Source organism: Cervus canadensis, chromosome 6 (assembly GCF_019320065.1).
Source record: "Cervus canadensis isolate Bull #8, Minnesota chromosome 6, ASM1932006v1, whole genome shotgun sequence".
In the NCBI taxonomy this organism is placed as follows: Eukaryota; Metazoa; Chordata; class Mammalia; order Artiodactyla; family Cervidae; genus Cervus; species Cervus canadensis.
The window spans coordinates 77157561-77171605 of NC_057391.1; the positions used below are offsets into that span (position 1 = coordinate 77157561).

At 45.4% G+C, this 14045-nt stretch overlaps 1 protein-coding gene and 1 long non-coding RNA gene across 3 annotated transcripts in view; one reads left to right on the forward strand and one right to left on the reverse strand.

The window, feature by feature from the left end:
* The window catches only part of MAP3K9 (mitogen-activated protein kinase kinase kinase 9), an 83201-nt gene extending 73618 nt beyond the window's left edge, over window positions 1–9583 (reverse strand). For both annotated transcript variants that reach the window (XM_043472428.1, XM_043472426.1), the window contains exons 1-2: window positions 8820–9583; window positions 967–1380 (exon numbers count right to left, since the gene is read on the reverse strand). In XM_043472428.1, coding sequence (XP_043328363.1) covers window positions 967–1380; window positions 8820–9219 — 814 coding nt within the window. In that variant the 5' untranslated portion in view covers window positions 9220–9583. The remainder of the gene's footprint in view (window positions 1–966; window positions 1381–8819) is intronic.
* LOC122443815 overlaps window positions 9237–14045 on the forward strand; it is a 32126-nt gene continuing 27317 nt past the window's right edge. Inside the window, exon 1 of the long non-coding RNA XR_006270114.1 lies at window positions 9237–9335. This is a non-coding gene — a long non-coding RNA (uncharacterized LOC122443815). The remainder of the gene's footprint in view (window positions 9336–14045) is intronic.

Below are 14045 nucleotides of genomic sequence, written 5' to 3' on the forward strand. Positions count from 1 at the left end.
CACAGAGCGTGAAATTCCTGGGACCCCAAACTCCTCTAACGCCCTCCTCTCTGGACAGGATGCCCAAAGTGACTTTAGGCATATACCACTTAGCAAATTGTATCCTCTCTGCCATGCAGTTTAGGCCGGGGAAAGTCCAAATTACCACACAAAAGCAGCATACTCCCAGGGCCTGCTGATTCAGCCAAGTAAAGAGACTGAAGTTGATACCAACCCTCCATTTAATTATGTCTAACACTTGCTTTACAATCCAGTTTATGGGTTCTAGATGTTTAATAAACAGTTACTTCTCAGTTCCCTGCTATTAAACACTGTGTAGTTATGACAATTAATTAATACCACCTTGAGGCTATCAGGAGAGCTGCAGGTCTACCAGTGAGGTCGTGTTCCCCAAGCTGACACGGTCACCTGAACGGGCCTCACGGCTTAAACGACACGCCTCCTCTCTCTTATTCCCCTTCTCTGATGGGAACTCAGGTTGGACAGTTCGGACAGAAATGCAAACAGATGGTATTGGTTTGCTCTATCTATTGTTTCACTGAAGAGGAAAACTCCTTTTGTGTTCAGAAGCACCCACCCTCTCCTTAGAATGGAAAAATGAACCTATGCGTTTTGTTTGAATAGTACATCACAGAGATACACACCGCCAACCGTGCCTGCTAATTGGGTTTTTTCTTTTTTTGGTATTTTTCTTCTTTTCTCTTTTTGGTAATTTTTTCCCCTTTTTCTTTCTCTTTTTGGCTGTGCCCTGTGGCATGCAGGATCTTAGTTCCCCAACCACGCCCTCTACAGTGGAAGCACGGAGCCCTAACCACTGAACCGCCAGAGAATTCCCAAAGGATGGACTGGCTTTAAGCAGGGCATTTCACTGCCCACTAAGATTCCTGAGACATCCACCCCAACCCAAGCTATGGACCGGGTCTGAAAGTGATCTCCAGCCCTCCAGCCCCACCTCTCCATACTCACTGTTGCTGGATTTAAGGTCACGGTGGATGATGGGGACGATGGCCTCATCATGTAAGTAGTTCATCCCTCTGGCAATCTGCACGGCCCAGTTCACCAGGATGTCTGGGGGAATCCTTTTCCCAGATAATACTCTATTCAAAGGCCCTCCACGGGCAAACTCCATGACCAAGCAGAGGTTGGGTTCCTTCAGACACACCCCCCGAAGGGCAATGATGTTGGGGTGCTTCAGCATAGCAAAGAGCTTGGCCTCCTGGCGGACGTTCTCTATGGTCTGGCTGATGTCCTCGTCGGGATCATGGCGAGCTGCTTTCACGGCGACCTCATCCCCAATCCAGAAAGCACGATAGACCTTCCCAAAGCCCCCAATGCCGATAATCTCTTCCAAGGTCAGCTCCGCAAAATCAATCTCTAACACTGAGAAAAAAAGGCAAAAAGGAGCAAGTCAAAAACACTTGAAAAACACCATTTAATCACCCATTTATCTGGCTGGGGAAACACAACAAGCTGTCTGTTCACTTGGCTTTTCAGTCTCCCCAGAATAAACTCCCCAAGGACAGGAAAAGGGGGTAACATTTTTTTCTGTGGCCAGCGCGTTATCTTTAGTGACCAGCGCAAAGTAGGTATTCAGTAAGTATTCACGAAATAACTTCTACTTGGAACTTCATGAAGAATACTGTACTGAGAGCAACCATTTTAACTAACAGAAAAACTGCGGGAGATCAATCATTGTGTGGCTTATTCACATTTTACTCTGTATACACTAGGTAGAAAGAAGCAAATAATACAGTGCCAAGGCAGACAGACAACAACCAAACTGTAGGGTAAAAGAGCTTTGGTGGTGGTATCATCCGAAGATGAGGGAAATCACTCACTCCCACCACAGGACAGGGATTAAGAGAGTGAGTGGGAAAAGGATTCTCAAGGAAGGAAACATCTGAAATGGGCCCAAAGAATGAGAGGAAGGGATATCATCAGGAAAAGACCAAGGTGGAGAAGACAATCCCAGTAGATGGAAGGTCATGAGCCAGAACATAGGGCATGAAGCACTTATTCACAGTAGACATGACATGGAAACAACCTAGATGTCCATCAACAGATGAATGGATAAAGATGTGATACATACATACAATTGAATGTTACTCGGCCATAAGAAAGAATGAAATAATGCCGTTTGCAAACATGGGTGGACCTAGAGATTATCATAGCAAAGGAAGAAGTCAGACAGAAAGACAAACACCGTATGATATCACGTGTACGTGGAATCTAAATTATGACACAAATGAACTTATCTATGAAACAGAAACAGACTCAAAGACAGAACAGACTTGGGGTTGCCAAGAGGGTTAGTGTATTGAAGAGAGATGGAGTGGGAGTCTGGGGTTAGCAGATGCAAACTAGTATATATAGAATGGATAAATAACAAGGTCCTGCTGTTCCTACAAGGGAACTGCATTCAGCATCTTGTGATAAACCATAATGGAGAAGAAAATAAGGAGGAAAGTAAGTATATGCATAACTGGATCACTTTGCTATACAGCAGAAATTAACACAACATTATAAATCAACTCTATTTCAATAAAGAGAAAAGGGCCGGGGGGGAAAGAACATGGGCATGAAGGTATGTAGCCTATCAGGAATTTCAGGGAGTACAGGGCAGCTGGATTGTATGCATTAGGGTAGAAGAGGCTCAAAGTCTTGCTGGGGTCAGACTTGTGACTTAGAAAGGAAACCAACTCTGGCAGCTATGTGAAACGTAATAGCAAAAGGGACCGCTAAGGAGACCACCGCAGTAATCCAGGTACACAAGCACAAGAGTCAAATCTCAGTAGCCATGAAGACTGGAAATCAGGAAAAAAAATCAGGAGACCTTCAAAACTTGGTTTTGCCAGGACCTGGTGATTAAAGTATGCGTGAAAGAGGAGTCTCTGAGGCAACATCTTACTCCCACCACAGTTCCATCCCTGAGGTTCCCAGTGTCACCCCCACCCTCATTTCCCATCCCAAATCCAGAGTTTGAATCTACCATACTTGACTGTATCTTTAGCTGTTTGGAAAGACTTCCATGGATAGGGAATAATAACCACCAGTGATGATGAATCTTGAGTTAGATATGGTGTTCTGTACAAGTAAAGTGCTATTTCATGTTTCTCTCATGAAAACCCTATTCTCTGTCATCTCAGTCTCTTTCCTTGTCTTCACCCAGATGACCCAGCTGGCCTCGGGTCTCAGCTTCATCTCCTAGAGGAACTTTTCCTAACCCCTCTACTAAACAAGGCCAGGCCCCCATCAAGCACTTCCATAGCAGTCTCTATTGGCAAGACTCATCAAGGTTATAATTACTTGTTCAATGCCTATTGTCCTACTAGACTGCAAGATGCAAGAGAGCTAATCCTCTCTGCCTGACACACCACTGTCCCTTACGTGCTGAACATTCAGCTGGTGACCAATAGACAGTAAAGCAAAATGGGGAGAATCTACTTCCGTATGACAGAAATCAAACTCAGATCTGTGGGGGAAAACTGGAACTGGACCTCCTGAAACAAATACAGAGAATAGTCACATTGCTACAGAAGAAGAGATTGAACACAAAGATCACGTATTTCTGAACTCTTGGCAAGACCGAAAGAGGAGATGCCCACTGCAGACTGTTCTTTTCTATTCTCAGCCAGCTCCACAATGTCTCCATTCTCCATTCAGACATTGGTGGTGCTCAGAACTAGGTTCCTGCTCAGTTACAGCACTTCCATCCTATCAAAGGCTAATATTCATTTATATTTTGTAATTCACCTGGCAGTCTGCACAAAGAAAACTCTTAGGAAGTTAGTCGGACTGCCTTGAAGTCTACAAAATATGTGGCCCATTTGCACCCTCAAAGTTCCAATTGTTCAAGATTATCACCTCAGTAACCAACACAACATTGTAAAGTAATTTTCCTCCAATTAAAAAATAAATTTAAAAGTTTTATGAGAACAAAAGTAAATAAATGACAGCAACAACAAAAGATCATCACCTTATCTGACACCCTTCTTGAAAAATAAATGGTGGGTCCTGCAGACTAATAACCTACATCCATTCTACAATCCTCCAGTATACCTTTCAGTACTACAGAAGCTGGAAAGTTTAAAAACTACATTTCCCAGACTTCTTGACAGAGTGCTGGTTCAGCCAATGAGATGCATAAGATTCAGAAGGCAGAAGTGATATGGAGACCATCTCCTTGCTGCTTCTCCTGGTAAGCAAGGCTGTGGAGAAGTGGGTTTTCTATAATATCATGTCAGTGTCCAATTATTCAGCTTCCCAAGTGGTGCTAGTGGTAAAGAATCTTTCTGCCAATGTAGGAGATTAAGAGACATGGGTTCAATCCGTGGGCCAGGAATATCCCCTGGAGAAGGAAAGGGTACCCTACTCCAGTATTCTTGCCAGGAGAATCCCATGGACAGAGGAGCCTGGTGGGTTATAGTTCATGGGGGTAGCTTATTAGTTTTGCAGATGTGGAAAGGAAAGTTGCAAGGCCAAGTAGTCACCTAATCTCCAGACAGCAACTACAACAGGGTATTGGAGAAGTCAACTTCAGTGGCAACTCCTGATTCTGTACCTTCTCAGAGAAGCAGCAGTTTGTCTGATGGGCCAGGTCTGCAATGGACTGGGGAGTTGGTCCCATAGTTCTAGCCAAGAGCCCCTTCTCCCTGCCCTTCCAACAAATCTACAAGCACCCAATTTCTTCTACTAAATTGTTTTCTGTTTAAAGTAGTTTGAGTGTTTTTAGGTCCTAAAATGAATCCTGACTGATTATTAATTATTGTCTTATCTATTACATGAATAAGAAAAAACATGCCTACATCAAAAAGAGATTAGAACCTTCCTGGAGAAAACTGTAAGTTATGTTAGGAATCCCTTGGTCATGGAGGGAGCACTCTTTTTTTTTTTTTTTTTACCAGATTTGTCATGGATAAAAAGGTAGGTGCCTATTTAATAAATGCACATTTACATATTTTATTCCTCAGATATCTGAGTGATCCTTAAGGAAATTAAGTGCTGTATTTTCTTGTGTATCCACCCTCTTCTTTCCTCTGGTCTGAAGCATAGTTGTGAACACACAGGAGGTGTTAAATATTTATTTAAACATTTATCACTGTTGTTGAGTCACTAAGTCGTGTCCAACTCTTTGCAATCCCAGGGACTGTAGCCCACCAGGTTCCTCTGTCCAAGGGATTTCCCAGGCAAGAATACTGGAGTGGGTTGCCATTTCCTTCTCCAAGGGATCTTCCCAACGCAGGGAATGAATCCATGTCTCCTGCATTGGCAGGCAGATTCTTCACCACTAAGACACCAGGGAAGCCCCTTATTTAAACATATGAGGACTTAAAAGATGTGATTCTGAACGAGGGTGCTGAAAGGACAGCTCCTCTGATGGCATTTCACAGAAGACAGAAAACCTCTGTGGGGAAGGCAAAGCCCTGATCTCTCTCTCTCTCCCTCTCTCTCTCTGTGTAGAACATAAACTCTCATGTTCTTGCTATTTAATCAAGGAAATATTTTGACCAGCCTTCAAGAAAAGCATAGAAGAGAACTTACAAGCAGACGGAAGACAGAATAGTGGAGGATGTGGGGAGGCTCCTCTCCTTTCTCTTCCCTGTTAGGAAGTCCTTGTGGATAGAAACTAGACTATCACTGCAGCTGAGAGCTTGTGGGACTCCTTCCCTTCCCTGCTCCAGTAAAGACCTGGTTTAAAGTAAGAATCAGGTCAAGTCTCATGCAGCACATATTTCAGTTTCTGTGGAAGAATATTTCCAGGAATATCAGGAAAAAATCCTTATTTCTTTCAGTTTTGGAGCCAAGACATTATTCCCTCTCAAATGTATCCTTAGAAACTAAACATATAGGCACATTCTGATGAGTTTGGGGTAAGTGAATAGTACACACATCACTCATTTAAAAATCTTAAGTACATCTGAAAATATACCCTTATATTTCTAGTGAGTGCAAGACAAAGAAATGTAAATCAATCATATCCTTAATGTATGCCCTGCTTGAAAACAAAACAAGTCTCCTGTAAGAGAAACTTTTTCTCAATACCTATGGTTATAGATTTCCAAAGATGATATAACTATACATTTTCCATCTTTCACTAAAATAAAGAAGATGAGCACGCTCCTGGGTTATTTATATTTGTCAGCCCCACGGATAGCTAAACTCTAATACCTATATTGGAGAAGATAAATGCACTCTATGAGTGTTGGATGACTTATAATACCCTTCCTATATGTTTTCCTTGTCACAAGATTTAGTAATTTCCTCCTCTTCTGTTTTGATTAAAGTCTGCAACAAAAGTTTCACTCTGAAAAGCAGTATTTGAAACTAAAACTGAACATTATTCATGGCAACCCACTCCAGTATTCTTGCCTGGAGAATTTCATGGACAGAGAGGAGCCTGGCTGGCTACAGTCCATGGGGTCACGGAGTCAGACACACGACAGAGTAACTAAACACTTTTGTGTCTTCTATTCACAATCTAATAGCAAAATTCATGCCCCAAAGAGGAAGTTCAAAAAACTAACTGGGGAAAAGTTGTCAAAGGCTCAATTTCATTCAAAGTCTTTGGAGACAAGGTCGTCAATCACCTTATTTTCTGAGTGACAGTAACTGAACCAGTGGACACAGCATACAGACCAGAAACATTTGATCATATCAGCAACTTCCTTTAGCGAAGCACTGCACTGAAATTATATATTTACATCACCAGTTTCCCTCATGTGTGACTTTTAAGTACCTCCTCACCTTCTCATTTCTTTATCCCCTGGTATTTAACACAGTATCTCTCTTTTACTAGGCACTCTAATTGGTTTTCGATTAGAACTAAATTTTCTGAATTATCAAGAATTAAGCCCAGACAAGATCAGAACTCCAAGTGTGGCTAATTAACGTAACAAGACCTTCAAATGCAATGTTGTTCAAGTCAATTCTTTCAGTAAGTACAGGATGCTTCCTAATTTCTCGTCATCAGAGTGTTAGATACAGGAATCTATTCTAACCAAGGTAACTTTTGTTACCAGTAAAGGTGAAGTCCTGGGCACCCAACGGAGAAGGAGCTTCTAACATGGTGCAGTGTGGACCTATCTGGCTTCCTGTGCATGGGTTCGTCCAGCCTCGGTCAGGTTCACTCCTGACTGCTCTGAAAGCAGGAGCACAAGCTACTAAAGAAACTCAGTTCCTGCTCACGAACCTCACAGAGCTCTTCTACTCTGACACCAGATGTCTCTGAAAAACAAATCACCACACATCACCCACAAAGAACCTCAAAATATGACATGTTTAAAATACACTACTTTCTAACATGCCAGGCCAACATCTCTTCCAGTATGTGACCAAGTTCATCTTCAACACTATCTGGGACATTATATGCTAGGACCTTTAGCCTTCACTTTTCTAGCACTAGTGCCAAAAAGATGCAACAACTTGAAACAGTGTAACTTGTCACCTCCAGGTATTATCAAGATCAAATAGCAGAAGCAGGAAGTTTTTAACTGAATAAAACAGAGAGAAAACAAAGGAAGCTAAATAATTGAATGTCAATTTGACAGTTAAAACAAGGAAAGAGGCTATGATTTTGATACTAATGGCTGTTATTTAATAAACATGTTAAGATACAATACAATTATTTGGGTGAAAATAAGTCATAGGACCAGAGAAATAACTGTTACAAGTAAAAGTTTTAAACTATTTAAAGTTATCCCTCGGTAATGATTTTTTAAATCAGCTAAGGGGCAAAGTACATAAAACACAGAATAAATACAGATACATGTCTACTAACAATACTTTTTTAACAGGAAAGAAATTATGGAAACCCTCAAATACAAAATAGTGTAAACTGTACCGGGAGATATTTACATCTTTCTTCTAAAACTACCTAGCATCACGGATTAAAGGATTCTAATGGCAAGTTAACTCCTTTGAAAAAACAAAGAAAAATTCATTACAGGGTGTGGAACAGGGGGCTCCTGGGAAATTGGTGAAAACCAGGACACTGGAAGAAAGGCCCTGGGAGGGACCTCTGGGTATCATTCCCCTGAGATTTGGCAAATACCAAATATAGGCAAGGATCTAGGGTGAGAAGAAAGGAGAAAATATATTGTCTAGGTGTCAAGGTGCTAGGATTTCACCACTGTATCCTGTGCTCCTGATCTCTCTGGGGGGGATGACATACTTTTCCCTATCATTTCTCCACTCATCACCTGCCCCTCCACCTACTCTCTCTCTCACACACACCTTTCTTAGCACATTATTCAGTGAGACTCCTAAAGGAACCACTTTTGAGATACAAGATTAGGATTGAAGAAATCAACACGGTATTTCAAAGGTGTTTCAGAGGCTTCCGGGACTTGTGAACCAGCTCGGCCCTGAGGGAGACACCACCATCTCCTTTAAAGCAAAAGTAAGGGGCGAGGACAGGCGATAGAAGAGGTCGAGAAGGTCCCTGATTTGAGGACTAAGGTTATTACAGAAACCACCAGCTTGCTAAAATCCTGCCAGATTTGGGGGGCGGGGGGGTATTGGGGCTTCAGGATGTGGAATCGAGCTGCTGCTGAGGTAGTCAGGTGAGGGTGAAGAAGCCCAAGCGCCTGAGGTTCCAGGCGAGGCCTGCCTGCGGCGTGTCTGTCTTACCCACTGCACCCACCAAAGCCCGTGTAGCCTGAGCGCGCGCACACACACACACACACACACCCAGGTCAATCATTGCCCACCCCAACCTAACCTTCAGGGAGGTCTCCCCTCCCTCTGCAACCATCCCCAGGCTTCCATCATCCCCCTCGTCCCCCTCCCCCGCCGGGCTCCCGAGCCCGCCTTCGCCTTACACTGAATGGGCGGGTAGCAACTGGGGTCCTCGCCGCCGGGCTGGCAGCGGCTGGAGAAGGCGCTGCGCGGGGTCACGTAGTTGCTCGGGAAGATGCCCACTCGCTGGTTCAGCTGCCCGGTCCACCAGCCCTCGTCGCCGGACACCTGCGAGTCCTTGGACAGCACCTCCACCACGTCGCCCAGCCGCAGGGTCAGCTCGTCCTCGCCCGCCGCCTCGTACTCGAACACGGCAGTCCAGAAGGGCAGCGGCGCGCCGCAGCCCAGCTCCCGGGGGGCCGCCACCGCCTCCTCCTCCTCTTCTTCCTCCTCCTCGGCCCCGGCCCCGGCTCCATCCTCCCCCGGCGGGGCGGCAGCAGCGGCGCTCGCCAGGCAGCCGAGAAGCGCACTGGAGGGCTCCATGGAGCGGCCGATCCATAGGGTGCGGGGCTGCCGCCGCCCGCAGGAGCCGCCGCCGCCTATTGTTCATGCGGCTCCGCAGAGCTGGGGGGACACCCCTCCCCCGACGGCGGCCTCAGGTAGGGCCGGGGTTGGCGGGGCGGGGAGCGCCGGATCGCTCGGGGCTGGGGCCGGCCGGGCGCAGAGACAAGTGCGCGGAGCTCGAGCGCTCACCGCAGCATCGGGTCGCGGCGGGCCGGAGCCCTAGCCTTCGCGATCGCCCCCCTGGGACGGCCTGGCTACCTCCGCCGCGGGTAACCTGCTCGCGCAGCCGGTGCCAGCAGCCGCCCGCCGCTGCCGCCGCCGCCGCCGCCGCCGCCGCCGCCGCCCGCCGGCAGCCGCTCCCCGCTCCGCGCTGCGCCCCGCCCCCTGCGCCGCCCGCACGCCCTGGACCACCTGACGCGGACCTGGCTCCACCCCAGCCCTGCGGACCCTAGGGGGCGGGGCCTCTCTGCTGAAGGGCCCGCCCCCGGGCTATCCTGTCTTCCCATTGGACGCCGCCGACCCCCGCCAGCCATCCACCCCGCCCCTCTCCACCCACCCTGCTCCTACGTCACGGGTCCCCCCTGTCCCCTCCCCCGCCCTGTGCGGGCTCTCATTCTCAAACCCCAGGTTGACCCATTTCTCTCTCCCATTGGCCCGCCGCAGCTCCAGCCATTGGTCTGAGCCACCTGTACGTTTCCTGGGAGTGTTCAAGGAAGAGGCTGCGGCCTCATTGGGCGCCTGGGGAAGGATGGGTGGTTCCGCAAAGGTAGAGCCGAGCCCTCCTCATTCAGACCAAAAACGCTGAAGGAGACCGCTCCCTTTGTTTGCTGCGAAGGAGCAGGGACTCCCATTGGGCACCACCTGTGTTCTTGATCTTAAAGTGAGCTTTCGAGAGCGAGCGGAGGAGAGGCGAGCTGGGTAGCGCCCTCTGGGAGAGCTCTTTCTTCTCCAGCTCCTTCTTACAGTTGGATTCTCCCTTCTCTTGGAGCTGCCTCTGCTCCAGTCCCTACCAGGGGGATCAGCTTCGACTCCCCTTCGACTGTATTGCACCCCTACTCCATCTATTTCGTCTATTAAGGCCTTCAGGCCCACTGGAATGAGCTTTAGAACTCTTAAAACTACAGTTCTTGCCTTTATGAGGACTGTATACAGTTTACCTTTCCTTGGGTTCTTGTAGGAAGAGAGTCCAATATCGTCGATGTTTAGAATTCAAACGAGAGAGAGAGACCACTTTGCTGGGGCTCAAACTGAGGGTGGGAAAACTGTCGGTGAAGTGGGCTTGGGCCATCTGAAGAGACGTCATTTTAATACAAATATTGAATTTCTTTCACCTGGGGGAATTGCACCTTGGATCACGGTAATCTCTGTAGCCATCATATTAAGAACGTGAATATACACACAAAACGATACTGCAGTTCATGAGCAAGACATACTTTCCATCTATCCTTTTGTTATCCTCCACTCCTCAAACCTTAAGAAAGAGATAGGTGGCCCTAACATTTTTTCTGTGCTTAAATTCTTTCACAGCAATATAGATTTTCAATGAGAAGATTCTGTGACTTTTCAAAATAAGCCCATGCTGAGAGGTCCTGCCTGATCTCTGCTAAAGTTTTCCCCTTCCGTGGTAGGAATAGGTCTGATTTACTTGGCAAGTTTAGTGCTTCACTGTTTTTGTTGTTGTTGTTTAATTTCAGTTTGGGGTTAATCGTTAGACAGACTGACGTTAGACAGTGAGGCAATTTGAAAAGATAACCAGGGCTGGCATCTCCAGCTTTGCTGCCACCAGCTGCAAGATCTTGGGCAAGTACTAAACCGTCTGCTCACCCTTAAAGAGAAGGGGTGATCTGGAAGATCTGTCATCTTACAGACCTGAGATTCTGTGGTTTGCACATGAGTGTGACTACACTGTATGCCAGGAAATGGCTACCCACTCCAGTATTCTTGCCTGGGAAATCCCACGGACAGAGGAGACTGGCGGGCTGCAGTCCATGGGGTTGCAAAGAGTCAGACATGACTGAGGGACTAAAAAACAACCACCACCCATTTCAGGACTTGAAGAAGGGAGGGTAGAGTGTGGTCTAAAGATCAACTGGAGTAGGTCTTGAGAAAAGACCTACATTCTGAGTAAATGCCCTGAAACAGTGTTCAGATTCTTCTTGTACATAGAATCAGTGAACTGGAAAAGACAAGGATGAGTCTTTGCATAAATTCTCTAAATTTTGTTCAAAATAAAACTATGCCACTCCTAAGCAGAAGAGAGCAAGCAGAGAGGGAGTACAGACATTTTGTGTTTTTTAAAAACACAAGAAAAAAGATCTTAATAAAAATTTAATTTGGAGGAAGAAGGAATTTTTCAAAATGGTATTAACAGAGAAACAAACAGAAAAAAAATACTAAAAAGATATAGAGAATAATCATCAATGGTGATCTCTTTCAAGTGGTAGAATTATGAGTATGGGCAATTTTTATTGTCATTTTGCTTGATATTGTGTGTTTTACTATAAGGTTTTTATCTCGACTCCTCCCCTCCCCAGAAGAGAAGAGAAAAAAGAAAAAACCTTGGGATCTGTCTCAGTAGGAAAAGTCTAATTCCCCACATAACTTAAATCCCGGATACCATAGCATGTGTTTAGAACCTCGTGAAGAGTCATTCATTCATCAAACATTTCAAGAAGTCATTCAGTAAATATTTGTTGAATGGATAAGTGCTAGGAATTCAAATAAGGGAGGATCCTTCAGGCTACAGCTGTCTAGCAGAGGTTGTCTAGCCAGGTTTCATGGAAGAGGCAGAACTAAAGCCAGTCCTGGAGGTGGATGTGGGAAACAGGGAGGAACCTGCATTCAGGAGTGGAGGGTGAGCATGCGCCCAGCTGCAGAGGTGGGGAAGCCAGAGTAAGCCCAGGGGTGGAGTAAAAGGATGAGAAAGAACTCTGAAAAGATGGGTTGAGACCAGATTTGTTGAGGGGCTTGTAATTACTTGATTCAGAGGAGTAAGTATTTAATTCATTATTTGTAATTATTTACTATCTAGCTTGTTCACTATGAGGGCAGCAACTATCTGTCTGGTTCTCCCCAGTTGTCCCAGCACCTAGAGTGTATCTGGCACATAATTGGCTCTCAGCACGTGTTTGTGACTGAATGACTGACTTGAATACCAGACTGGGAAAAAAGTCTGGGTTTAGTTAAGCAAACAAAAGTTTAGCTCTGAAAGCTTTCACACAGGACTGGGAGGTGATCAAATGTTGCCATCTCTGAGGATGAGAATAGATGACAAATGGATAAGGAGGTGCTTAAGTTGGGCATGGAAGGATGTATACAGCTTGATTAGTGGAGACTAGGAATTGTGAAAATGGAAATCAAAGCAATGGACAGAAATAGCCTTAGAGGGCTTCCCAGGTGGCTCAGTGGATAAAGAACCAGCCTGCAAATCTAGCAGATGTAACAGACATGGGTTTGATCCCTAAGTCAGGAAGATCCCCTGGAGGAGGGCATGGCAACCCACTCCAGTATTCTTGCCTGGAATCCCAAGGACAGAGGAGCCTGGCGGGCTGTAGTCCATGGGGTCACAGAGTTGGACACGACTGAAGCAACTTAGCACACAAAAGTTCTTAGTATGCTTAATACCCACTAGATAGTTAGCATATTTATTTTCTTCTTTCCTTTGTCCATCCCCCACAGAAACACTCAAGGGAAGAAATTAATTAATGGCACCCTAGGAAACTGCAGAGACTTCTTGACTGGGAGTTGAACCAGGTTTTTCCCTTTAAAAAAAAGAAGTAAGGAAAAAGGAAAGAAAAGAGAGAAGGAAGGAGAGAGGGAAGTTAGGAAGGTGGGGAGGGATAAAAAGCAAACAAGTATCACAGACTGATGATTAAAGTTTGGAGCCTTGGATTTTGACTGAATCGGAATCCATACTCATTGTTTGCCATTAGACAAGTCAACCCCCTGGTCCCCCCAGATCCCTCGTCTGGAAATTAGGGATAATACTATCTCATTGGGCTCCTGGAATGATTAAATGACAGGATGTATATTATGTGCTTAATACAGAGTTGTCAAATAATAGTAGTAGTTACCATTCAGTTCAGTTGCTCAGTCGTTTCCAACTCTTTGAGACCTCATGGACGGCAGCATGCCAGGCTTCCCTGTCCATCACCAACTCCTGGAGCTTGTTCAAACTCATGTCCATCAAGTCAGTGATGCCATGCAACCATCTTATCCTCTGTCATCCCCTTCTCCTCCTGCCTTCAATCTTTCCCAGCATCACGGTCTTTTCCAATGAGTCAGTTCTTTACATCAGGTGGCCAAAGTACTGGAGTTTCAGCTTCAGTATCAGTCCTTCCAATGAACATTTAGGACTGGTTTCCTTTAAGATTGACTGGTTTGGTCTCCTTGCTGTCCTAGGTACTCTCAAGAGTCTTCTCCAAAACCACAGTTCAAAAGCATCAGTTCTTTGGTGCTCAACTTTCTTTGTAGTCCAACTCTCACATCCATACATGACTACCATAGCTTTGACTAGATGGACTTTTGTTGGCAAAGTTCTGCTCTTTAATATGCTGTCTGGGTTGGTCATAGCTTTTCTTCCAAGGAGCAAGCGTCTTTGAATTTCATGGCTGCAGTTACCATCTGCCGTGACTTTGGAGCCCAAAATAATAATAGTTATTATTATTTGAGCCTAAATAAATAAAATTTATTTATTTTATTGATAACTGAGCCTAAATAAATAAATAAAACTATAATAATAGTTACTATTATTTGAGCCTAAACCTTGATTTGATAAATGAATATCACCCTCTCCTCAGATTTCT